At 32.7% G+C, this 27,982-nt stretch overlaps 4 protein-coding genes across 4 annotated transcripts; 3 read left to right on the top strand and 1 right to left on the bottom strand.

Moving 5' to 3' along the window:
- The first annotated feature begins 1,227 nt into the window (after positions 1 to 1,227).
- On the top strand, positions 1,228 to 3,681 carry LOC113402889 (deoxynucleoside kinase-like). The gene is made up of 5 exons (XM_026643242.2): positions 1,228 to 1,515; positions 1,916 to 2,085; positions 2,530 to 2,666; positions 3,162 to 3,256; positions 3,417 to 3,681. The coding sequence occupies exons 1-5, from the start codon at positions 1,372 to 1,374 to the stop codon at positions 3,561 to 3,563; spliced, it is 693 nt and encodes a 230-aa protein (XP_026499027.2). The 5' UTR covers positions 1,228 to 1,371; the 3' UTR covers positions 3,564 to 3,681.
- A 1,542-nt stretch (positions 3,682 to 5,223) lies between these two features.
- On the bottom strand, positions 5,224 to 8,778 carry LOC113402890 (NADH-ubiquinone oxidoreductase subunit 8). The gene is made up of 5 exons (XM_026643244.2): positions 8,632 to 8,778; positions 8,148 to 8,368; positions 7,663 to 7,803; positions 6,253 to 6,351; positions 5,224 to 5,500 (listed from the first exon to the last, which is right to left on the bottom strand). The coding sequence occupies exons 1-5, from the start codon at positions 8,666 to 8,668 to the stop codon at positions 5,339 to 5,341; spliced, it is 660 nt and encodes a 219-aa protein (XP_026499029.1). The 5' UTR covers positions 8,669 to 8,778; the 3' UTR covers positions 5,224 to 5,338.
- A 365-nt stretch (positions 8,779 to 9,143) lies between these two features.
- On the top strand, positions 9,144 to 15,761 carry LOC135193409 (pyridoxal-dependent decarboxylase domain-containing protein 1-like). Its single transcript, XM_064215776.1, has 5 exons — positions 9,144 to 9,293; positions 9,368 to 9,741; positions 13,691 to 13,797; positions 15,329 to 15,460; positions 15,679 to 15,761. The coding sequence occupies exons 1-5, from the start codon at positions 9,222 to 9,224 to the stop codon at positions 15,759 to 15,761; spliced, it is 768 nt and encodes a 255-aa protein (XP_064071846.1). The 5' UTR covers positions 9,144 to 9,221.
- Positions 15,333 to 22,571, top strand: LOC113402861 (pyridoxal-dependent decarboxylase domain-containing protein 1). Its single transcript, XM_064215799.1, has 12 exons — positions 15,333 to 15,460; positions 15,904 to 16,118; positions 16,575 to 16,646; positions 17,041 to 17,100; positions 17,472 to 17,663; positions 18,414 to 18,458; positions 19,332 to 19,460; positions 19,766 to 19,982; positions 20,378 to 20,528; positions 21,272 to 21,393; positions 21,949 to 22,120; positions 22,397 to 22,571. Exons 2-12 carry the CDS (start codon positions 15,912 to 15,914, stop codon positions 22,473 to 22,475), a joined length of 1,446 nt encoding a protein of 481 aa, XP_064071869.1. The 5' UTR covers positions 15,333 to 15,460; positions 15,904 to 15,911; the 3' UTR covers positions 22,476 to 22,571.
- Positions 22,572 to 27,982: the final 5,411 nt, after the last annotated feature.

The raw sequence follows: 27,982 nt of genomic DNA, 5'->3' as shown, positions 1-27,982 counted from the left end.
CACAGCAACGCTAAAAACATGCTCATTCATCCTGGTATTTGTTGAAAAATGCCAGAACATAATCGCAATCAGTCTCAGACTCAGTCTAGTCTTATGATTGCATGGATCCGACTGGAGAACTAACTGCAAAGTAGTACCTAGTATATATTTACAATAGTTTCTTAAATCAAATTAAAAATTATAACAGATTGACCCGAAATATATTCATTCGATGAGCGATATCTAAATCCTTGATTTTTAATGAAAATTCAATTCTATGTTCGCGCTAGTCTATATAATGGTGCATATTTTATTAATTATTTGGATTATAATATTTTAATGTTATCATTAACAAAACGTAAGTGCGTGTTTACTTCATTTAGTATATGAATAGTAAATGGTTGAAAAGGATTAGTAAGCCGAAGTGGCAGTAGCCTGATCACGTATTATATCATAGAACCGACAACCGTTGGAATAGACGTGTCACTATATACTCGTCATATATATGACGAGTCGAGAGCAAGCCTTGACAAGCAGCTAGGTGGAGTGACAATATACGGAAATTGTCTGGCAGCTGTTGAGAGTTATACGACGCGCTTAATAGCGTGGCGCACATCGAACAAGCTTATATCCAGCAGTAAATGAGAACAGGATGATGATGATGAGTTAATAGATTGTAACGTATTTCTCTCATACTTACGATTTTTTCCTTTATCAAATGCATATGCTATTCTTACTGACAGTGCACCCGGTTAAGGCAAGGATGTTGGCCTCATACAATACCTTGAGGTATATCCACGAGACTTTATTGCATTTCATTTTTAAAGGACAGACGGACTGCTCCGGAGCAGAGTATTTGCACACCAAGCCACTTGTTCCTATCAAAATTGGGTCCATCCACAGGAACACCGAAGAGTAACCAACCATGCCCTTTAGTTGTTGCAAAAATCACTGTTAGTTGATTATTATTGTGTTAATTGAAGTTATTATTGTAACTAATTTAACATTAATGAAAAGACGTTTTTTGTTTTCGCTAACTTAAAAAAAAAACACCGATATACATAAAACTTATATCAGAAGATGCAGCACGCTTTGGAGTTTCAACAGTTGTGCTTTTAAAATATATTTAAGTAAAAAATAAACATAGTACAATTTGTATCCAGTGCTCTAAAAAACATTTTTAATAACGACGTGACTTTGACGTTTGATGTAGAGTAACAGTAGAAAACTGACATTTGATAAAAATAAAAAAGTTTTTCCATATTTCTTTCAAAACTTATATTTTATATCATTAACACTTATTGTGACACTCAAATTAAGCGTGCTTATTTATTGGATTCAAGAAGTATTTAAACTTGTTTTAGAAACTTGATTTAGATAAAACCTAATACCATGTCAAATGTAACAACAATAACAAATGCTGCACGCATCGTAAACAAAAGACTTTTTAAAGTATCAATTGAAGGAAACATAGGTTCCGGTAAATCTACTTGTATTAAATTCTTCGAAAAATATCCAGTTGTAGATACACATGCGGTAAGTATAAAAACGGCGGCAAAATATTAACCTTTTCTTTAGCCTCTAAAACATAAGTATATAACATTATTTATGTTTGTTTATTGATTATTTATTTATTCGGAAGTTTATAGGGGTGAATATATTAATAATAATTCGAAATTAAAATGTTCATTAATCAAATAGGCTCATAAAAGAACTTTTGAAACGTCATGCAAATGTCGAATAATTGCATTTTCATGTGCAACATAAAAGATACCGCAAACGATTTCATATATACAAACATATATATCTTATTTAATATGATAAAAATGAATAGTCAAGATAAGTCTTAAAACAAAATATTTTACAATAAATCTATCAAAACATATTTTATCTCATTACAAATGTGTGATTAAATCATATATTAATATGTGAACAGGAACCAATATCTGAATGGCGTAACGTGAGTGGTCACAACCTGCTCGGCCTGGTATACAGTGACACGAAAGAGTGGACTTTCGCCTTCCAGCATTATGTGCATCTCAGCCGTCTCAAAATACAAATTAGTCCACCGACAAACCCAAACATAACAGTTAAAATGTTTGAAAGGTCTGTGTTAAATAATTAACATTTTTTTTATTATAGTATACATTGGTTAAATTTACTAATAGGCCTGCTAATGGTCAACATTGTCCATAGACATTGGCACTGTAAAAGTTTTTTAACATTGCTTACATTACCAATATGCAACCATCCTTGGGAACTGACGTTATGTCCTTTGTGCCTGTAGTTAATGATTTTATACTACAACATACATAAATAATTGTCAAGTCATGTCATGTCATACATAAATTGCTTCCCAACAATTATGGCACGATTGTTGCTGCTATTTGATTCTATAGTGTAAGATAGTTCTCTAAACTATTAAACATAATACTTTTGCTAAAGACAATACAGTGATAGTAGTGAATCAAAATGATTAATTAATAATAAAGGTTTTAATTCCATAATTGAAAAACCAACATTTTATTGTCTAATCTTATTTATTTCCAGATCTGTGCAAAACAGCAGGCACTGTTTTGTTGAAAACGCTAAGAAGCAGGATTTCCTTAAAGAACCAGAATATGAAGTTCTTCAACAATGGTTTGACTACACAGAGAAGAATTTAGACACTAGTTTAGATCTCATTGGTATGTTAATAGTTCTAATTATCTTTGTCTTAATGCAATAATTAACATTCCAGCAATTGTTTGGCCATACTGGTCCATTTGGAGACTGATGAATACACTTTTCAGAATTTCAATTGATGATGTTTTCCTCTATGAGCACAAAATGAAATATAAACACTTATTAAGTTCCTAAAGTAGTTCCAATTCAGAAATGCTTCCAAAATTTGAACCTGTTCAACCTGTTCAGAAATGCTTCAAAAATCAAGATTTTCTTAAATCCTCATACTAAAACACATAAAATTTAGTATAATGGAATCAAAAAGTGTGTCTCATTTAATATTATATGTTCATTTATTTATTAATTATTATCAAATAGTCAATTTATAAAAATTTTAGTTGAAAGAACCCATTTAAACATGTTTTAAGTCTCATTTAGTTCTATTAGAGTAATTTTATTTCACAAAAATAATTAATAAACTAAAACATAATCATTAAAACTTTCATTATTATTTGCAGTTTATCTACGAACAACACCTAAAATCGTTTGGGAGAGAATGATGAAACGAGGAAGAGCCGAGGAGTCTGAGGTGCCACTAGAGTATTTAGAACAAGTATGTTAATTAATAGTATTCTTATAAAACAACAAAAAAATATTAGTAATTTGGCAAAACTAAAGCCATTAAATAAATACAAAAAGTATTAGAAATTGATTAGTGTACTTAAATTATGTAGGAACAATGTATTAAATACTAATTTAAAAAAATCTTCCAGATACATGAATCATATGAGAAGTGGGTGAGTTCTCCTGATGTGGGCTGCGAAGTGCTGACCATTGACGCCGATAGGAGTATAGAGAGTGTCCAAGAAGATTTAGAACGATACAGTTACAAAATATTAGGCGGTAATCACACCAACTAATACAAATAATTTATCAACATAATAGATTCTTTATGACATTGACTATGTTCCAAAGATCACATCTCAGTAACTAGGAGTCCAACTTGATAAAACCTTTTGTTTTAGATAACCTATTTATTAAAAAAGGTTAAGATTATTGAGGATAGTATTCATAAATTGACATTACAATGACAAAGAAACCATTAACTTAAATCTGTCAAACTACTGTTATTTAGTTAATAAGCACAAATGGTGATGTACTATGAAGCAGGCAAGTAGTATATGTTGAACTAGTGAACTAGATGAGGTTAAATAAATTAACTTTGTTCTGCCTTCCAATCAAATAAAAATTCATTTTTTTGTATTTCATTATTTAAAAATATATTATGCTATTAATGTTTAGTTAAAAATAGCATGTAAATCAATGATAACCATAATTTAATCAACAACATTCAAGCTCTTTTTGTAACTTTACGGTGGGGGCTATAGTTATAGTTTTTAGTTAGAAAATGCTCCCTATTCATGAAAATAAAATGCTTAGTCCCTGAAACGCTAATCCAAGTCAGACTTACTAAAATGACTAAATACTGGAAACAATCCGCGTTTCCCAGAGTTTAGTATCGAGATGCCACTATGTATGCTAATATAAAATTTCAACTTAAAATAATTACATTTTTGAGTTCCATTTACATTTCATCATATATACTCGTGCGACGCATGTGTCAATCAAAAATATGGATGTTTTTGCCTGCATTTATTCTTTTAAGAAATATCATAAACACAAATTCCTGATAAAGATGAATATAATCACATATATATATATGATATAAGATGAGAAAAAACTTAAATAAAGATTTAAATAGAACTTAAAAAATAAATGCTTATATATAGAAGAACTATACGGGTTTAGTGTTACTCTATTTAACTTGGTAGTATTAAAACAATGTAAGTAATAATTAGTTAAATTTATTAATTATCAAATATTTTGACTGAATGTTTACTAATTTGAGATTTATTTAAGAAGAAATATTTAAAATGTATCGTTTTTGAAATAAATAATTAAAATATATTGGCTATTTATAACTTCCCATCTCACTATTGTATAATGTTTTAGAAATAATTTTATATATATATTTAAGGTATTATAATACATTTTATACATTATTTTTCACTATCTAAATTTAGTACAGTAAGAAAACATTAGTCTATATGCTAACATATTCTATACATAACTTCTTTACCATAAAGCCACACGGGCAAGTGCCCAGGGCCCCCACCCTGAGAGGGCCCCGAAGCTATGTATATTTTCGAAATTGTCTTATTTGTACGTAATAACTAACATATTTAGCAAAAGGCTAGTTACGATAGTCGATATTAAAAGTTGAAAGCTATAGACGTGCTCTTCATGATAGAAATAGATATAGCCATAAGATTGTACAACCAATCAGATTCCTACGAATTTACGAAAATTACCGCATCGTTTATTTGAAACTATACTTAAGGCCTATTATAGGCTATAAGCAAATTATTTGTACATGGAAGTAAATACCTACCAAAAGGGCCCCAAATTCATGGGTGGCCAAGGGCCCCAGCATAGCTTGAGACGGCTCAGATTCTATACTATTTCTCTTGAAACTTTTGTATGTTACTAACTAATAAGTGTCTGAGTAAAAGTCAAAAGCGAGATGTTGATTATTTATTTATCACATAATTTAATAATCCTATTTAAGATTCAAATTCGCATGTCTGACTTGCAATATTGAACCTTATAACTTTAAACTAAGAGCTAGTGCTGTTTAACGGTAGAGATGATCTGCTCTGATGTTGGATGCGATCTCACTCTCCCATTTGTCACCGTTCGAAAGCAACTTCTCTTTGTTGTAAAGAAGTTCCTCGTGAGTTTCTGTCGAGAACTCGAAGTTGGGACCCTCTACAATAGCGTCTACTGGGCATGCCTCCTGTGATAGAAAATGTAAATATAAATTATCTTTATTATGATTATAAGTTAACCAACATGGAATAGCCTGGATTGGTTTTTAAAATCAATTTATATTATTTATTAGAGGTTAAGGAACCCAGTAAAAGTTGTTTTTTCTTAATTCTAGTACAGATTTGCTGAAAAATATCAAATTAAAAATTCCATATTTAAATAGCGCGCGAAAACGCTACTTTGACAAAATGGCGCTGCAATGAGGTCAGTGACGTCACTTGCTTGTATTGTAATCTGTAGCAAAAGCTGAGGAAAAACGAGGTTAACAAGCAAGTGACGTCATCATAAGCCGGACCAATCAGGAGCGTTTTGTGTCACGTGACAAACGTTTAAAAAAATGCATTTTTATTTATGGATTTTTGAATAAATTAATTGTTATTTTCAACTTTCGTTACTAAATAACCATTTTTAAACTCATAATATATACTGATTACAATAATTGACACTTTATTTTTCGCATTGTCAAATAGCCTATTCTGAACTTGTCTTTGCCGGTTAATCAATCACAAACACATCCATACAATAAGTTGATTAAATGTGCAAGTTAATTGCAAATATGGAATTATACATGCAATGCCATGTAAGGCTATTTTATTTTTATATTGTAGCTTAATCATCACATTCTGGATTACTGTACCCAGAGTACATGTAAAACAGTGCGTTTAACAATTATGTTACATTTACGTGTCGCAATTTAAAATTGAAAAAGAAATTAATCACCTGGCAGAAACCACAGTAAATACATTTCGTCATATCAATATCGTATCTTGTTGTCCGACGAGAACCATCTTTACGTTCCTCTGCTTCAATTGTAATTGCCTGTAAAATTAAAAAGAACCGTTATTAACAAATACCTATTTGAGACCTATTTGAGTTCAATACAATTGAGTTTATAGATTATTGAGAATAGTTTTGAGTTAAAGATTTTTATTAAAAATCTAAATCATTTATAAAAGTACTTTCTAGGCACTACGTGACACTGGAACCATGCTATGAAAGTTCTTCAGATCAGTCACCAGTTATACTTACAATCAGTTCGCAAATTATCGAAAATACAGATCCAGGGACATTATAAAATAAGATCACTGATCGGGAATCGTTCAGAGAGTTTATTGATGCAAATATTGATATGAATCATGCTGGGACAACACCCCAGAGATCCAACAGAACAATTGATTCGTTAGCCTCCCTCTGACAATAAAGGAAGCAGTTCTAGAAAAACATAGATTACATAGACTACGGCATACAAGCCGCTTGGCCGATGATAGAAGAATCTTTAATAGATCGGCTAGATCCTTGTCTGAAATGCTCCAGGAACAGCAAAATAAAAACACTTGGTACCCAACTCTTATTTTTGAAACCCCCTCCAAAGACCCACTATTCGCTTTGAAAATTCACAAAATACTTTTACAGAATCAACTGTAATACGGGTGGTATTATATACTATATTAAGAAATGGCCATGGATAGGCCAGAAGCCATCATTTTTTAAGTTAGAAGCATGAAACTTTATTTTTGAGCTACTGATTAAAAATGAGTAGATACATATTTAAGCTTTTCTTGATATTGTAGGCCTAAAGGGAAAAATAGGTGTTAAAATTTAGTATTCAGGTTAGTCTGGAAGTCTGTCATTTTGAAGTTAGAAGCTCAAAACTTTATTTATTGGCTACTGATTAAAAATGAGTTGATTCGCATTTAAGCATTTCTGGATATTCTACCCTATGGGCTGAAATACACACCAATGTGGTACACAAAGAGGTATTATATTAACGTAATATTTTAAGTTAATTTGTAAATATATTCATATTTTACGCTGGCAAAGCGACAGGTAACAGCTAGTATTCTAATATTATTAAAATAAAACAATTTTCCGGAAGGCGGGCAAATAAGGCGACTGATAACAAGTGGTCACCACAGATGCCACTAACCTAGTGGTCTAAGATATTTCTCATCCTCATCATCAAACTCAAAGCAATAAATACTTAAAGTTTAGCAGCGCTAACATTAATAAATCAGTATGTGGAATGGATGTCAAATGCACATATTTGGCTTTCTGATTATTCTTTTAAATACAACTTGACTTCTCATATATCAATAAGAATTTTAAATAATATCATTATTTTTAAAGTACCTGAGCCGGACAAATTGCTTCACATAATTTGCAGGCAATGCATCTTTCCTCACCAGAGGGATAACGGCGCAAAGCATGCTCTCCCCTGAATCGGGGTGACAGAGGTCCCTTTTCAAATGGATAATTGATAGTTGCTGGCTCCTGGAAATTTTTAAAATAGAAAATGATTTTTTATATGTTATACATAATCCTTAAATAAAGGCATACAGTTATTGAATTGTAAATAATTGTTTCTCAAAAGAAAAACTTTTAGGTCATACACCAAAATTTGCAAAAGCAGGAATCAAACTGGACCAGTATTTCCTAGTATTCAATAATGTTTTTTTATTACATATATTATGCATTAATTTATTCGAACAAGACCACAAATTCTTAAAATACCTTTTTTAATTTGATTACTTCTATTAACAAATTGATGAATGTACTTTAATGACACCTGAATAGTTTATACAAATAAACATATCCAAAGTTAAAATAAAACTTACCTTGAAAATATGAGCTAAAGTAACAGCAAATCCTCGTGCTAGTTCTGTCCAAAATAATGTCTGTGCAGCTCTATTGGACATTTCTTTGAAACTCATGTCTGGATCTTCAGCATTGACATATTTAAAGCCAGGAACATTAGGTGGGTATACTTTATCAGTTTTGCCTTCTTGACTAGAACTGGCATGACGAACTAGCATACCACTAGCACCAGATGTTCGTACTAAAATTAAATTATAATATTTTTGCTTTATACACTATACCTGTACAAACTATAGCTTATCTTAACAAGGAAAAAAAATAGACCCTAAACAGAGTTATTAATTTTTAATGAAACATAAAATTGAAAATTTATATTTGTTGTTATGTCTATTTGTGTTTAAAAAAAGGTTATAAATACCGTTGCGTAACAATCAAATTTTAAAACACCAAAAAGGATTTTTATTTAGCTGAGCCTATGTAATAAGAGCAGTTATAAAGTTTTACCTCGAGTGGACAGTGAAAATAATTTTACTAAAGACATTTTGTTTTTAATTAAACAATTTGCGACTCCTAAATCCAATCAATTGAAAGTCAAACTCTGTCAAATGTCCTTTTGACAATAATTTTGCATAAATCAACATCAACTGTAGCTGTCATAGATAGTAACAATACATACACCAACAAAAAGTTATATTTATTACAATTTTATGAATTTTCTTTATTCAAGGGTAATTAAGTATCACATTTTGTGAATGATGCTTATTAAAGGCCATATTTTAATTTTGAAATATAATAGTTGCAATACAACAAGCCAGTTTGTACAATTCAAGTGGCCCGGTTATTTTATGTTAGGTCTTTATATAATATAATTAAGATATTTTGTATACTAGTGTTTATCTAAATATAAAAAAGATTGCTAAAAAATTTATAAACTTAATCCAGTTTTTGAATATCCAAAGTCAAACAATGATTATTATGAATTTACCAATTAATCTGTGAACCTGTCACAACGTCAAAGCAAAACATTGTATTTAGTGTGACGTTTACAAATTCCTCTCGGTGTGTCGTAAATTTGCGAAAATTCGCCACGCAGCATGGGAGATGCGCCGGCTACAGATATGGAATCTAATATACATAGTCCCGAGAGCGATGCCCCTTCTGAATTGGTAAAATAATCTTCCGTTGGTTAATTTTTATATAATTCTTATTGATGTTGATACAAGTGTATGGTTTTCGCTAGGACCGGCAGCCTTTTGGGGGGCTGGAATTCCAGGTTTCTGAGGTAGTTGGAAGGCTAGAAGCCGGGGTTAATGCCCAAGATGGTGAAGAAGAGGAAAAAAAACCGGAAACCAGAAAAATAAGTACTGGTTTTTTCGAACCAGAAGAAATGGCTATGGATGAGATTCTAAAAGTTTTAGAAGATCTTGTTTTGAAAACTGATCCTAGTTGTGAGAGTATGGAGCCCCCATTATTACCGACCGATGCTGTGACGCGGGCAGCGATCTTGTCTCATAGCATATCTGCTTTATTTGCACGATTAGAAAGAAGTCATGCAGCTAGACTTGGCGCTCATATAGCAAGCGAGACTACGCGCTGGATGTCTCATATGTTCAGGTAACTAAGACCTTTTTTATTATTTATGACATAAATAAAAAAAAATTTTAAAAGTTATTAATAGAAAATATAAGTTAATAAAAACTAATAAGCTACAAATTGGCCATTTTTTGTTAAGTTAAAAAAAAAGGTTGTTTTGTTATATTTTATCCAAATTACAAATAGAAATATGAGAATTGATATAGTTTTCATTTGAGTGTTATTATCATTACTTGTTTTAGAGTTTATGTATACTAGAATACTTATCACAATCTACTTTGTTAGCATATAAACATTTTACAACCAATAATCTTATCCAGGTTAATTGAAACTCAAGGTAATTGATAATAGTTGCTGTTTGGTGATTGTGTGTTTAAACATATTTAGGAAATAAATTTATGGTTTATAGGTATATAATAACTGTTTTTAGATTTGAAGTTGAAATGGGACTCTGAATGTTTATTTTGTACTTAAGAGCATAGTTTGTAAGCGTGGGAATTTATTTTAGAACACACACACAGGTACTTTCCAATAATACACTTGCATTGTGCAGTGTATCGTACGCATCCCCTAGACAATTAGTTGCTTGTTTTCGTTGCAACGAATAAATTAAATTTTCATTGCGCGTTCATAACGTAGGATTTATAAAAATACATTTATTTATGAGTAATATATTAGCTATAAGGTTGTCACTCGCAAACACAATTATAAATTATTTGTTAGCATAGGATGCGGTCAGAGTGCATTAAGATGCCTCATATACATTATGATTTTTATTGATTCTACTGCTCTCCTCTAACTAAATTATTATTTTCTGGATATTTTAAGGTTGGTAGGTATAACGAATTAGGGCGTTAAGACACATTAAATAATCACTTACTTAAATTTTATAAATAAAAATAATGGAGGTAAATATTAATCAGTTTTTTTTAATTAACTAAAAACTAAAGACATAAATCTTCTTGGTTAAACAAGTCAATTAAAATTATTTTATATTACACAAAAATCAGGGGGGCGGCCCGCTGACGGTATCTGGTCATGAAAGGTACTAACTAAGTATAGCATCAGTACAAAATGGAATGTATATCAACCGTTTTTGCTTAGCACTATGCACTATTTTAATTAAGCATTTAAATAATTTGGAATTAAGCAGACGAACTAAACGACATGAGTTTGGGTATGAGTTGGCGTTTGTTTTAAATTTCGTATTAAGAGAAAAAAATAAGCAGGATAGTGCAAAAATTACATTACATTCAGGTTCATACGGGTATTCACTATGTTCATCCTTACAATTTTGTACTTTTAATTCAACATTAGGGGAAAAGTTACCCTTCGTACACTTTTCAGATTTTATTTTTTTACGATGTGATTAATTGTCGTATTTACCTAGTTTATGTGCTTAAGTGTAACAAATATATTATAGTTTGTTACAAAAAACTCCAAAACTATTATGACAAAAGGTTAAAGGGTTATAGGTTTTTTTCTACATAAAATAATTGTACGAATGTACCCCACGTATTGGTATGGTAGGGGTACGTTCGTACAGTAAATGCGGTAAATTCTTACGCCATGGGGTAGATTCATACAGGGTAATTAAAAAGCCAATTAAAATCGTTAAATTTTTATTAATTATTACAAAAATATTTATTTATCAAAGAACTAACTTAATAATATGTGACTTGACTAATAGTCGATAAATCTTGAAAAGTAAAAATTAACAATTGCATCCCACGACACTCGCGCCCCACCCTTATGCTAACTTGTCTATGTGTGCGTAGACGATTCGCGAAATTATAAGACTCGGCTCGAAATAAAAATTAACGTGCTCCCACCTTGAGATCTGGGGAGGGACTGAAAATTTATTGACAGCGATGTCGAATAATAAGTCAAAACCGTCAAATGATTTTCTCCATACTAAAAAGTATGGACGACGAATGCCAAAAAGTAAGCAATATTTAAATAAAAATTACTACAATATTATGTGATATAATAGAAATTTAACACGGTGAACTTATTATTTACACTTTTGTGTCCCCATTTAACCAAAAATACATGTATAAACTAGCAGCTAAATAGCTTAAAAAATGATAATAGAAAAGGTCGATTTCAGTGTTTGGAGTGATGTTGACGATGAATTTACTGAGTTATTAATACAAATTTTATAAATATCATGCGGTGAAACTTGAGATCTATCTATTAAGATACTGAATGTTTTTTTTCATCCATAATCAATGCTCCAGTTTTAAGTTATTTCGAAAACAGTAAGCGCTATTTAGGCGTTCCGCAAGGACTGTCCTCTTAATACTTTCGGTACACAACATTACATTTTAAAATTTATAATTTTTTTATAATTAATCTAATCAAAATATTCCTTTTTGAAATAAAATGTTCTGCTACTTGAAAAATATTTTTATTTTTATAAGTATATTTAATCTTAACTAACTAGACATCTGTGCCCTTTTTTTAAATTGATGCCAATACAATTGCTTGAGATCTTTTTAAATCTCAATTTAAAAAAGTGTTACATGATAATGACACTATTAACTATAAAATATTAATATGGATTTGATAATATTTGTTTCCTTTTAATTCCTTTAGACTAGACTTAGCTTGATGTTATGTATATTAATTCAAAAATTGATATTCCTTGACACTTAAACTGAAAATTTAGATGTGGGAAGTATTATGAACTTTAGCATCAGTCATCTATATTAAAACTATAGATTTTGGACAAATCTGGAATTATTTGTACAAGATCTTTCGTACAGATTTGCATCTCGAAAAAGTATTAATGTTTATGTACAGTCTTAATTTGGTTGGATTTTTTATACTAGAGTATAATATATTGGACATTTCCCAGACATTTCCCAGTTATAATGCAGATAAACATTTGAAGATTACTTTATTATAATTTATATGTAAGAAGGACATATGCTAATGTCACTTTTGTTCAACTTTATCTGCATAACAATGAATGTAATCATACAATGTATTTACAATTATCTGTTTTGTGCCCATTACATAATTAACCATACAACATATACTACCTTTTTAGTCACCTCATGACTAGTTTAATAATTATAGCTGCACATCCTGAGATCTTGGGCTAAAATTCTGAGATGTACCTTTTTTTTAAAAAAATATTTATCTCATAGATCCCACATTAGTATGCTTAAGACATAAGATAGTTTTAATTGAATTCAAATACACACTCGGTGTAGTTCTGTATATTATATACAGTGAACACATTAATTTACAGAATATAGAGTCTTGAAATTTGGAGAAATGTCTGTTTCGTATTGTAGGTCAAACTCATTAATTAAACAGTTTCCTAATTTTCGCTTGCATTGTATTACTTCTTTAACCAACATCATCCACTCGACCCGTTTAAGGTGTTTTTTGTTTTGAAACGAATAAATAAAGCGTTCAGCGCTGAAAGCGGCCTCGAAAAGGTGAAGCGATATACATACGCACTAATATATGAATATTGTGTTAATAATTCGCGGGTAAAACAGAGTTGAGTAGTGCTAGTGTAATAACAAAACATACGTTTTATTTTAAATGTTTTTTATACTATAGATTTTACGGAGTTTGTAATTAGTTATAACTGTCATAATGAATATGCTCTACTTCGCCTCGTAGTAACATATTCTGTTTCAATAAACTATGCGCCCACATTTTTTTTTTGTAAATGTGTACGTAAAAATGTACACACTCGTATTGTTTATACCATAAACAAGAGTTTGTTGTTTCTTCAGAGACTGTGAGACTGTACAGGATGACTTAATATCTGTTTCCCTCGGTCAAATAGACACTGCGATCGACTTTTATCAACAACGCATTCTGACAACGAATATTCATACTATTCTCATGAGCATTTCCAATTTGTGGAATGTTCTTCCATAGCGAAAAAGAAAAAAGAATTTCGATGTATTTATTTACTATAAAGATGATTCTTTTTGTTTTACAGATTAACAGATTACAATGCATATTATCACCAAGAACAGATGGAGGGACTCGTGCGTGTTACCAGGATGCTTTTACATCACAGATACCCTCGATATCTCGAAGACGGAGGCAAGTATATTGCGTATTGTGACGTAGTACTGGTAACAATGCATTGGCGCCAGCATTTTAATGTTCGATAAGGATGTTTAGGACTAAAGCGCTTCGAACGGGTAACGCTTTCAACTACGTTATCAGTTCGACTATTCATTGGGTTTTACTTTTATCGACATTTCTAATCTCAACAACTGTTCATTCAACAGCATATCACCCGTATTGCTCACTTTTCCGTTTCTCACTACTGAATATTTATTGAACTAACCGTATTACTCCTCTCGTAGACACTTTTGCAATTACTACCCTGTAAGGTTAGTTTCCTCCATTTCGTATCAATCGTCAAAATATGTTATGTGTCAAGGTTTCTTCTTTAACTCAAACTCATAATTACAAAACTTTCAGTGCTTACTAGGCTAGTCACTCCTATGGGTACCAAATATCAGTTACAATTCAGCACGTTTAAACATTTGCTCAGAAGATATCTCATTACCACATCCAATACTTTAACTTAAACTAATCAATAATATATAATATGTGTAAATACCAATTAATATAATTATAAATTTTATTTGTAGTAAGTATAATATTTAGGCACTGTAGGGTTACTGGTCCCTAGCTTACTTGTAGTTCTTCTTGATATAAAATAACACTTGCTTGCTTGTCGGATCGGAATGAATTTTTTTAAAAATTTGTCCATATATATACAAAAAATAAGATTAAAAAAATAATAATTAAAAGTCATACATCAAAGTTGAAAATATTTTAGAAATTAAATTACAAATTAAATATTAGGTTTTTCTACCAATTACGAAGACTCAGTATCAATAAGTATTTTGTAAGAGCGCGACTGGTGAGCGTCATATGTGCTCGTCCGTTATACACGAAACCAGTTTAGTAAAAGATCTCTCCAGCATAGATTTAAACACGGATTTAAAGGCTCTTTCTATGTGAGAGAAGTATTTGATGCTATTTTTGCGGTGAGCGTCATATATTTGCTGATTTAAGTAACCGGCATTTAAGGGAAGATGCGTTCTATAAACTTTCGTTCACTTGATGGTAGAACTTTGTGGAAGCCCGCCTAGTAAGTGGGGATACCACTTACCATGTATTCTACCGCCAAGCAATACTTGTTATTGTTGTGTTTCTACAGGCACAAGGGACATAACGTATCAATTCCCAAGGTTGGTGGTACATTGGTTATGTGAGAAATTATTAAAATATCATAAAGCGCCAATGTAGCCAGCATTGGTGCCGTACCATTGGTGGACCATTTGCCATAAATAAAAAAGTTGGAGTCAATAATCACGTTTGGATACTTGAATGTATCAGTGAATTTATGGATTCACATTGCAGGTATTTATTGAATTTTACCTGTATTTTTTTTTTTGGATGACGATGCGGATGTTTACGTGATGCCTTATGTAGCGAGGCGCGTGTACTGAGCACTTCGTTGCTATATACCAGCTGCCCGTACAACTGCTGCTACTACAAATGATGTACTTGAATGGTCGACATAAAATATTAATACAAAGATTATTAATTTCAGCATTGGCGTTCGCAAGCCGTCTCCCTTCTATATACAGCTGCGTGGCGAGTCCTCTGGGCGTTGTGCAACATCTCTGCAGGCAGCTTGGTCTGCCGCTCGCCTGCGTGAGACCTGTTCCCGTTTGTGCTAATGGTAAGGATTTCCTATTGCTCTCAAATACTTGTATAATATTATAAAATTATTGTAATTCATTTATCTATAGAAAGCTTTTACTTAATGGAATAGAGAACCCTCACGTCATAATATTGTCACTTTTAGATGTCACCAGTTTTTCTATATATAAGTAGTGTTAAATGAAGCAACTGCCGCGGTCAAGTATAACATAATTACTCAAAAACTCGTTGGTCTAGTGGCTAGATATAAGGCCACGAATCCCGAGGCCCTGGTTTCAAAACCCATGTCGGGCCGATTAAACGTTATTGAGTTTTTTTGAACGAAAAATCCCCAAAAACTGGAAATGCGTAAACTCCCGTGACTCTAAAATACGTAAAGCCACTGGAGTCCTGCTTTGCGATCGTATCGGATTCGCCGCCCCATCGGATTATGAGAGTGAGGGAATACCAATCGAATCCCAGATAAGAGTATGGATCTGGAGGCTCTGGAGCGGCTGTGCGCGGAGGACGCGGCGGGCGGCCGCACGCCGCTGCTGGTGCTGGGCGAGGCGGGCGGCCCCCCGCTGGGCCGCGGCTGCCCGCTGCGCGCGCTGGCGGCGCTGTGCGCGCGCACGCACACGCACCTGCACGTGCGCGGACACGCGCTGGCGCTGCCCGCCGCCGTGGGCCGCGACGAGGTGCGCCACGTGGTTTTGTACTTATTGACTAATCTTATATTTTAATTGTATGTAAAAAGAAATGTTTTGAGATGGGTAGGCCAACTGGCAAATTAGCCACTGATGCTAAATCGTCAACAATGCCCATAGACATTGGTGCCGTAATAAATTTGAATCGTACTTACAACTCCAATGTGCCCCCAACCTTGGGAACTAAGTTATTATGTCCTTTATGCCTGTAGTTAACCCTTCAAACCGAAACACAATATTACAAAGTATTGCTGCTTCGCGGCAAACATATTTATGAACTACTAAGGTTTACTATTAAGGTTTTCATCAATAGTTATTCAGTTCAAAATTTAAAGGCAATGTCAGCAATTTATTTTAAAAGTCTAGCATACTATGAACGTTCATTGATACAGAAATACTAACACGAAAATGACTTGGATTCGGATATATGTTTGTTCATAATTTCAGACATACAGCGTAGCAGACTCGCTCACATTAACGCCCGGACCTTGGTTCGGTGTTCCCGGCTTGCCGACTGTTGTATCCTTTCAAAATTATACCGTTTATTTTCATAACACGTATTATACATAAGTGAAGGTCAAAGGCCATTATTATTATTATTGTCATGGTGTTTGTGACACTATTCCGCTTCTGTTTTAATTCAGTTTAAATATTTATTAATTTTATTTCATATTACTTACACAGAATAATTCGTTATATAAATTAATAAATATCAAGCTATATAACCTATTCTCTCCAATCCATTTACAATTCAAACAAACATAATTAATTAAAAGATTATCTGTTTACAAGTCGCAAATAATAAATAGGTCGCAATATAGTTGTATAAATATGTCATCGAAATGAATAACACAACCCCTGGATGCTTTCATTTAAATACAAGTTTGTATTTTTTCCTTAAAAATAATTACAGACATTTTACAAAATACCAGAACCGATCACAGCAAACGAACATTCGAAAGGTGTGAATGCGGTGAGTTCGTACAGTCGAAAATGTTATTATTACTGTGTTTTGTGGGGGGGGGGGGGGGGGGCTGAGACGAGGGACTGAAATGTTGATCTTATGGAAAAGTTCTCGGCATTTAATCGTACCATCTAAAGTTTTATAAACGTTTAATCAATGTATTCGCTCGATACTGACCACCAGAGTCGCATTTAAAGGTCTGGAGGCCCCGGAGCGAAAGAGGAGGAGATTAATAATTACGTTACAAATAAATTCGAACATTTTCGCTTACTGATACTGATAAGTATAATGATAATTTATTCACTCCTCGCGTGGTAAGTTGTCAGTAACATAACCATGATTCGAGTGCAGTCGGCGATGTGAATACTTATCTCGCGCAGTCGGGCAGCCGCGAGGGCGCGCTGGCGGCGCTGGCGGGGCTGTCGGCGGGCGGCGCGCGGCTGGGCGCGCTGCCGCTGTGGACGTGCGCGCGCGCGGCGGGCGCGGCGGGGCTCGCGCGCCGCCTCGAGCGCGCCTTCCGCAACGCGCGCGCCGCCCGCGCGCTCGTCGCCGCCGCCGACCTCAAGCTGCTGGTGAGGCGCGGGGAGCGGGAAACGATCCGCGTGTCTTCGGTTTTTCATATAAAGAACAAACGTCTATATGGCTGGAATGGTCGATTGGGCAGAATCACAAATTTATACAAAGCATTGAGTGGCGATTTAATTCTCCAAAATTTAATTTTACGCTCAAGTAGCTCGACTAAAAACTTTAAACTGCTAGCTTAAAGATAAACTAGTTAAGATAGTTGAACAACACAAGTTTTATAAATAATCTAGTGCTGCCCATACATTAAAACAAATAAATAGAATTTTTTTATTTTTTTTACTTTTAAATAACATAATTTGCTAATTTAACAGTATGAACAAAAAAACCTTGTTAAAAAAAATAATATAAGAGTATCGTCAAATGATATTAATTAATAATTTTTCGCTCAACTAGTGCTATTTGAGCTCAAAATTCAATTTTGCAACATTAAATTAGCGCTAAATGAGTAGTTAATGTTTTGTATATATTAAATTCTGCCCATTTGACCATTCCAGACTATACAGTCGTTACGAACGCTTCCATTGAATACAAATTATTATAATTTTCAAGTTTGTTAAAGCACCATCTACTAATCTTTTTTAAAAAAAAAAAAGCTTATGGCAAATGTAAAATTACATCCTTAAAATCAAAACTAGTGTTTACGAACAGGATTACCCGCTGTTTTTTTTTTTTTTTAATTTTGTCATAATTTTTTTTATCCAATATAAACTGATTAAGTATTATTTTTTAACTTTCAGAGTGATAGACCTGGAGGTGACGAACCTCCCAACGTAGATTTGGTTGTAAGTAATTATTGGTATATTTATTTATTTGAAAAGTTACACCGTCGACTTATCACTAAGCACCTAAAACTATTCTAGCGGCAAGATACGATGGCCGTTTTGACACATTAAAAAAGTGATGTGAAATGTAAATTTATTATCGATATAATATATTCAAATCTTTGTTTTTTTGCAAGTAATTTAATTCAAGTTATTGTTGGAAGTAGTATCTGATTAAAAAGGTTTAATAAAAAAAATATAAAATAAGTTTAAGTAATATATTCGAACGAAATCAATTTAAATCAAAAATTGGAATTAGAATGAATAACTTTATAAACACATTACATAAAAAAACACAAATATAACACCGACTACGAGGTCGAGTGTGAGAGTGTGACGTACACGTTTACGCAATAAAATAAATAAAAAAGTTATCTTCGCGGTACCCTAATATTTGTAGTTTAGAAATCACATTCGATAAATTTTGTGACTAACTGCACGTCACTATTGACAATAAAGAACAACAATTTGCTCCTTTGATGTAATTATTTATTAAATACGAAACTTCATGAGCGGGCAAACGTCAAAACGGCCATCATAGCGTGCCGCTACTATAACTGATATAAGTAACATTCAAAGTGATACGACTTTAAAGGTGTAAACAACATTCTTTTAGAATGTTTGTACAATAATATTTTCTGATATATCAAAATTTTTAGAATAAAACATTTACATAAATTTATAACAAGGTAGTTGTCATTCGTATAGATAGGTTAAGTTAAGCTCAGTATAGATATTTTGGTAATATATTTGATTATGTCGTATTGGACAACTTCAGCCACGGTGCTTGTTCTTAGGGGATGAATGATGCTTAAATATACGTATTTACTCCAGGAAGCAGTGAGCCAAGCGTCAGCGTGTGTAGCCTTTCAGTTCGCCCCACCGGATGTGGACAAACCGCCAGCGTATTACGATAAGCTGAATTCGTGGCTAGGACAGGTGTTACAAAGAGAGGCCGATATGGTGAGTTAGTTATATTTAAAAGTAAATTATTAATAATAAATAATTATTTTATATTCAAGTCTTTGCAAAAATTATAATCAAAATAAAATTTTCAATATGAAGTAACTCGGGTCCTCTGTTTTTAAGAAATTTATAAAAAAGAGATCAATAATTATTATATCATATAGTTAACGTAGTTAAGGTTAAAATTAGTTTCAGTAGTATTACAAACATAAAAAAAACCCGAAGTAGATCCTGCGGTCGCAGTCCTCCGCTCCCGTAGCGCCTTCGGCCGCTCAGTCCGCTCCGTGCGCGTGTGTCGGCAGATCAGCATCGAGGTGTGCGAGACGGAGGCGCACGGCGTGGTGCTGCGCTACTGCCCGCTGGAGGGCGCGCCCGACGCCGGCGCCGCCGACGCGTGGGCGGGCGCGCTGGAGGCGCAGCTGTCCGTGCTGCGCGCCACCGTCGCGCTGCGCGAGCCCTTCCGCCGCCGCCTCGCGCAGCACGCCGCGCTGCGCCTCGTGCGCGTGCCCGGCTGGGCCGGTGAGTGCTCGATCTGGGCTTATGATACTACTGGTTGTATTTAGTCGGGTGGCTATATGTTATTACAACTAAACGTTGAACATAATTCGTCTCATAGTGCCCTAAGCGTCACAATTTCTTTTTTTATGTCATGGGTGGCAAAGGAAAGTCATTACCACCGCCCATGCTCATCTGCAACACCGGGGGGCTCTCTGGTGCGTTGCCGGCCTTTAAGGAAAGAGTACACACTTTTCTTGAAGGTTCCCAAGTCGTATCGGTTCGGAAAAAGCGCCGGCGAAAGCTGGTTCCACAGAGTGGTCGTGCGAGGCAGAAAATGTCTTAAAAGTCGCGCTTCAATTACCTTAACGATGTCAATTTATATAGGAGTGAGACAAATGTATTATTTTTAAATTCAGGTCTCGGTGGTGTTCGATACGTACCCCCAGGGTGGGAGGAGGCGCCCATTGAAGAGCTGAATTCTCTTAATCGACAGCTAGTCGAAACATTAAGGGCCACCGACGGCGCCTTCTCGTGCGGTGATGGAGAAGATGGGATGGCTTGTGTTAGGTTAGTTTTATAAAATTATTTTTTAGTAATAATAAATATTCTTGAGTTACTTTGATCTAGAAAGTGGCTTGATAGATAAATAGATAAAACCCCGAGTTCCCCGGTTCAAACCCCCGGGTCGGTCCGAAAAAGGAGTAAATCATTGCATTTTGGAAGTTTTATTTGCCAGAAAACCCAATAACTTTTTTTAATAGCCCAAGTCTGGAAGTGTTTTTTCGACAAACTCCAATTCTAACTAAACTGTAATTATATACAATTTGATATTAAAAAAATAATTTAAATAGGGTTTCATAATTTTGGCGCCAAATGTAGGCGACTGACTTGCGGTTTACAATGAAATGAAAACAAAATAAAACTTGTCATAGCTTTCGAAATTCCTAATTTATTTTTTGAATAAACGCGAATTTTCGCGGGAAATCCATTAGTAAAAGATTACTATATATTATCATGATCCATTGAGTAAATGTTTCGACCTGAATATATCTCTTCAAGTAATCCTCTAAATAAATATAAACAGATAAATAATACCGGTTTTTTATTGTTATAATTTTTTTTTTTTTATTTGGATGATTACGAACCCAGATAGTAAGAGATGTCAGCAATTACAAGGCGTCCAGGACCCAGCCCCTTTATGTACTGGCCTGGCTTACCGCTTAGAAATCGACCACCCATTCTAGATATTTACTTCGTCCAATATGCTTGAGAAATATTGTTTCGTAATGTTGTATATACAATTGTTATAGATTTGGTATGGTGACAGCGGACACAGACGTGGACGAGTTGCTTGACTTAGTGATAGCTGCGGGGAAGGATGTTGAAGAGAATTCCAAACAACTTACTGACATGACTGAAGTTTTAAAGAAGGGTAATTTTTTTTTTTTTAATATTTAATAAAAAGTAGACATGCATACTTTATGGTAAGTCATGGTCATCTTTACCCATAATGGCACTGTGAGATGTAGAAGTCATCATATTATAGCCTATTACAATGGAAGTAGGAAAAAAGATAAACAAACCTTAGTTTTACGTATTTCATTCGATTTGCTAATAACTCGGTTATATTGTGCACTACTGAGAGTTTATTGTGAATTTATAATACAAGACTATTCCACTAAACCACTTTATTTTACTTCCAAAATTCCAATAACAGTTATGTCGACGTTCAAAACGCCATTTATTCGCAAATCCATAGTGAACGTCATAGATTAATTAAGCTCTCAACCAATATCGTGTCAATTTGCTGCCAAATGTTGGTTCTTTTCCTTTTATGGTTGGAACACAGTATAGTATTTTATGTGTGAAATCCTTGTGATTGTAAACTGTTGATTATTTTCTAAATAACTCTAATTTTAACTATAATAAATTCGATTGAATATTAATTTTGATGTTAGGAAATAACGTTTTCCCGTCCGCTCTGCAGGCATCAGCGCGGCGCAGGAGGAGCTGGCGCGCGAGGCGTGGCAGGAGGGGCTGCTGCGGCGCGTGCCCGTGGTGGGCCGCGTCGTGTCGTGGTGGGCGCCGCCCGCGCCGCCCGCCGGCCGCCGCCTGCTGCTGGCGCACGGCACGCTGCAGACCACGGAGGACATCTACAGGTGCGCCCTCTGGCGGTGCTCGTGCGAGACGAGGACCTAAAAAACATAAAGTTCTGTTCGTGCTTAGCGTGAGTGTATGCAGTGACGGCAAGTGGCGTGACGCTCTTTACTCCCTTACATGGGCGTGTCGCGTATACTTCTCTGACATACACGCGATGTCTGTCGGATCGATATAGATATTGATTATAAATATAGGCAACTTTTCCGACACGCGTTCTTCACAATACGCCTGTTTTAGGAGCATTCTCCCGTCATAACATATCTTTGCTGTTACAGACGCGTACAGAAGAAAGAAAACGAGGAGCCTGCGCGTGCGCATTCACCCACAAGACAAAACAAACAGGAAGAGCAATAGCAGTTAACTCGTGAGTTAGAACTCACACATGAAACTATTGTATAGTAACAAATAATTAACTTTATTACTACGTAATAAAGTTGAAAATATAATAACCTTCTGATGTATATAACTAATGAATAATCTACGGAGTGGATAAATAGAAAAACATTTATTTAAAAACTGTATCACATTAGTAAAATCCGTGCCAATATAGAAATAGTATATTACAGTCGCGGCCGGAAAAATATACATAGTATAATTGTATAGAAAAGCATTTAAAACTTATAATTAAAGATTAATTAAAAATTCAAATTATTAAAAGTTATGTTTCCCAAATAATCATATTTATTTTGTTCGGCCTTGTGACGGCCAGTAAAACAGGCTTCTTTAATTAACTTATTTCCCGCCCATATATGTGATATATTGCATATTCTTTTTTAAAATTTTTATTTGAATAAGTATTTAATTTTATTATTACATTTATAATATGGATACTGTTATAAATTTTTTTGTGCTGTCTGTACTATTAAGTACTTACCTACATTGGCATGTATTATAACTACGTTAACTTTTAATAAAACTCGTATAATGAACGGATTCATATTCGTTATATTATCTCCTCATCTAGATAAAATTAGAGGGTATTTTTGTCATTAAACACAAATTAATGCAAATGAACACTTTATAACTGTAGTATAAGAGCTATTTTTTAAAAAAATATCTTATGCACACAAAATAAAACCTAATGATTTTGGATATAGGATTGGAAATCAATTGCACAACGATTGATATTCACATTATTTAGCGTAGTATTATAACTCTTATTACGTAGCGATAAAGCTTAAATTTGTTCAAATATTCTTTTTAATATATTTTGCCATGCCAAAATCATATGTATAAGTATGTTATATTTAAATTACTTATAATATATAGTTTCCATTTTATCGTATTCTTATAAGAATAATACATAAATATTCTAACGTTACGTAAGAGACATCTAGTGACTTATTTTTCATATATTTAAAAATAATTATTCGAAGTTTACTTTTACTTTGAAATTTAACGTATTTTCTGTTTAAATCTAGGATATGAACTATAAGAACACGAAGTTTATACGCAATGCAAAATGCAAAGTTTGCATAGATAAAAATATCGTGTCGTTTCGACATTCTGGCTGCTGCGTTAAAGGTTTTGTAGTCTGCATTCCTGCTCGTAAATTAATTATTTATATAGCCCATTACACAGGTTTGTCTTAAAATAAGTTGCTTCCAGACCCTCAACGCAGGGTTTCTTTGTAAAGGCTGTTCGGTGTGAGTGTTTCTTAATAATGGGTAATTAAAAATAAAATAAAGTGAAAATGATCGCTATACACCATTATCACAATTAAGTATATGTTAATTTCAATAGGTTTCTAATGATTTTTAATTATAATTAGATTCCGTTTTCTTGCCGCACGATACAGTAGCAAAAATGGATTTTAAGGACTTAAGACACGGCTTATCGTATATAAATCGATTTGTAATCCTTTTTATAGATTACAAAAATGGATCTTTGTCACTATTGAGGATTTTAAAAAAGCGAAGAAAAATTTTGCCTAAAAAATCTTCATGTTTAATAAGGTTCTGTGGACAGTACAATAGTAAGGCCACCAAAATATGCACACAAGGAAATATAAAAATATTAACGTCCCAAATAATACGCATTTTAAGTTGTATTGTTTTTTCACACACCTATAATGTTCATATGACAAGACAACGGATTCAAATTATATCACATAGATTCACAATGATATATGACGTCATTCATAAAACAGTAGCTAATGTAGCTTTTATAATACATCAGTATAGAAAATTATTACCGTAGTGTAATGTCCATTAGTGAAAGAAAATTAATATAATTAATTGTAAGTATTGCCTTAGTAATTATTAGAATTCAATGAAATAGCAATCCATTTATTTGAATTATTCATATTTATAAAAAAATGTTTTGTCTCAAATAAACAAAACAAGTGATTCAACTGTTTTCAAAAGGTATTAGCGTGACTGTACCATTTTTTATGTTGGTTCGTTTGAGTTCGGATTTCTGTGAGAAAATTCTCAGTAGCACGATATTGGGATGCCCGTGTTAAAATCTCGTAGCGTACATAAAAGTGTGTCCTTCGCTTGATCTCCGTTCTTATTGCAGATGTATTTGCACGCGTCATAATATACATAATACACACAAAGATACTCTACATTGAGAATGGCATTCAAGGCCATTTGAAACTTCGGATATGAATAAATACATATTTAAATTAATCATTATACAGTTAAATGAAATTACACAGATTAATAATTTTGAAAGATTTTATTTTTTGTTTCGCTCAATTGATTTATTTAATAAAACGAAAAATATTTTACCCTTGATTACAATAAGATCTTAAGTACTGCCAACATAAAAATTTAAAATAAAATGGTAATCAGTATTTATTAAAATTAAATAGAAATTAACCCACTTATTTATTTTTAGGTTAATTCAATATATTCCAAATAAACTAAATTTAGTTAAAACGCGGTGCAACATCTAAATCTAAGATAAAACAAGTGATACTTAGTTTTTTTTAATCTTTAGAATATTTAATGTTTTATCTTCGATTCACAATTTTAATTATAAAATGACTGTATTTACTATTTAAGTTCTAGAAAGAGGTTAATTGATTTGGGTTAACTTTAAATTTGTCCTAAGCTTCGACATAGACTAATGTTAGAAGGTCTTTGACCTATTTATATATCTTAATAAAAATAATAAGGTATTAATACCAGTGCTTCAAACTGTAAACTAGAATGTTTAGTTAAATGCAACTTCAATAGTTAGTACAATATATTATATTAATACATTTAAATTTCCACACAATTATATTTATTAAATAAATTTATTTATAGTGGTTGTAAAGGTTGATTATCATTTTATATATAACCGAAACATTTAATAATATCAGTATTTGTAGTGAATAATCATCACCTTTTTTAATTAAGCTAAATACGAATGCTGATTAGAAAGTCCACCATATGTTAGGTGGACGTCACCGCACATGGTGTTAGAACTGGAAGAAATATTTCGTACATCATCAACGCGTCACCAACCAATCTAGAATATATGTATATAGATCTATTCACTCAACAGCTCGCGTCCCTCCACGTTTGATTAAACTTCACAAATATAATCTTAATTTATATTTTTTATACTGACTTTACTCCAAGTCGACTCACGCACACTAAGACATTATAAGCACGAGCGTCAGTCACTAATACCAATGCACGCCGATATTTATATTGTGGGGGGACACGCCTACCAGAGTGAATAGTTCTATACCGTAATCCAATGGCAGGAGGAGCTTAAATAAATAATCAGATTTTCCTATTCCATTCCATCTTGCTAAAAGCTCTACTATTATAAATGTATATGTTACTGGAAAAGCTCGAACTAAGGCAAATCTTAAGATTTTCCAGTAAAACCTAAGATTTACCTTTCATGAGTTTCATTTGCATGAGTTGGTAAGATTTACCAAGTGAATGATGGTAAAAGTTCGAATCCCAAAGTTTTATGGACATTTACCATTCATAATCGGTAAATCTTATGTTTTACTGGAAAATCTTAAGATTTACCGTAGTTCGAGCTTTTACAGTAACATATATATTTTACAACACTTTTCCACTTAGTGCTACCATCAACTTTAATTTTACTCACAAAGTTTCGATACCAACTTGACTGACATTTAAAATGCAATAATTTTTAAATCATTTATCCTTATTCTATTCAACAAATGATAAATTATTTTAGATCTCGACTTTTGGTGGCATGTCATTTCATGTTTATTTAACTTATTTCTGCCATTCGAATTGGGTTTGAAATAATATGTTATCTTTAGATTACTATTTTATTTAAATTCCTATTAATAATTTGTAATCTGTATTTAAAATGAGGTGACGTTTTTAGTGTTCTCTTACTGATGATCTACTAAATCGATACAATTTTATTTGATACCAAAAGATGCTTTTCGGAAGTTTTAGTATAAATAAATGTCAGATGACGTCTGGCCACGGTTTTGCCTGTATTTTAAAATATAAATCAAGGATGCATACTCCAAACCAATGTTTCAAAATGCCTCTAGTAATATTACTTGGATTACGAAATTGTAATATTATAACCTCTTTACTAATAAACGTATGTTTAAGTTATGCTTTGTCTTCTTTATTCAAATGTTAAATTACTAATGACAGAAAGAGATAATCATTGTTTCAATTCATCCACTTTACGACGTAAATATATAGAGTAAAACAGTAGTACAAATATGTATGTATAAAGTTAACAATTTAAATAATTTCAATCGAAAAATGTAAATTTAAATTTCGAATTACGGTGTTATAGTCGAACACTGAAATATTGTCATATAAAAATAAAAATATGGAAATGTGTAGAAAATGTGTTTCCTGTGTAAAGCAATAATTAAAAATATATAATGTAATTGTTAATATTTTTTTTTTTTTGATTAAATAAATCCAGAAACAGAAATTAACAATAACTTATTACTTAATTTCATTGAAAATTACATAGTCTTATATAGTTCCGTAGAATGTAAACAAATAATTGTAATTTAAACACTTTAATTATATATATTTATTGTGATTTGTAATTTAAGTTTTAAAATAAAAACAAATAAAATTATGCAATGTTATTTCTAGTATTTTATTTTTACGGCAATTGGTGCCTAACTTTTTGGTCATTATTTTCAAATAATGTTAGAAACTAGCATTCAGTCAGTCTGTTTATTGAGGAGATTTTTCAATATCTTGTCAGATCAGAGAAATAACTAATATCAATTACCGACATTGCGCCTTTATACGTAAAGATTTGTAACTATTTTGTACAATATAGCTGAACTGAACGATGTTTTATCTAATAATTAGCAATTCTTTATAATGGGGTGCCTATTGCTTCTATTCGTATTTTTAAAATGTAAAAAATCTAACCTAAAAAAATAGTTTATGTATAATTTTGATATTTAAGACAATGACAAGTATTATTTGCTAGGTTTGAGTGTCTTTTATAACACTATTCAAAATAAAAGTCATATATATAAAGTTTTTTAAGGAGAATGTAATCGATACATTAGGTCCATAAAACTTTCACAGCGAAATAGAGTTTATTAAATTCTTAATCCCATCAATGTCACTACTTCCAGATGTGAAAATTGTAATAGCTCGACGTTTCAAATGAGGGAATGCCTGCCGTAAATCGGAATGAAATATGGATTAATTAAATGTAACAACTCTAAATTTAGACTTTTAAGATGTATTTTTTGGAATGGACATTCTTTATTGTGTAGCATACATAATAAAAAAAAAACATTTAAATTTATTAAAATAAATAAAAACAGACTATTATTAGACGTACAAACTGGACGCTGGACATATTAAAATATTTATTGCTACGAAAATGGGGTGGAATATATATTGACTTAGATATGATTGTAGCAAGACCTTTGG

Source organism: Vanessa tameamea, chromosome 9 (genome assembly GCF_037043105.1).
Source record: "Vanessa tameamea isolate UH-Manoa-2023 chromosome 9, ilVanTame1 primary haplotype, whole genome shotgun sequence".
Lineage (NCBI taxonomy): Eukaryota > Metazoa > Arthropoda > Insecta > Lepidoptera > Nymphalidae > Vanessa > Vanessa tameamea.
Note: the sequence above shows the minus strand (reverse complement) of the source record. Positions and strands in the feature narration are given on the sequence as shown.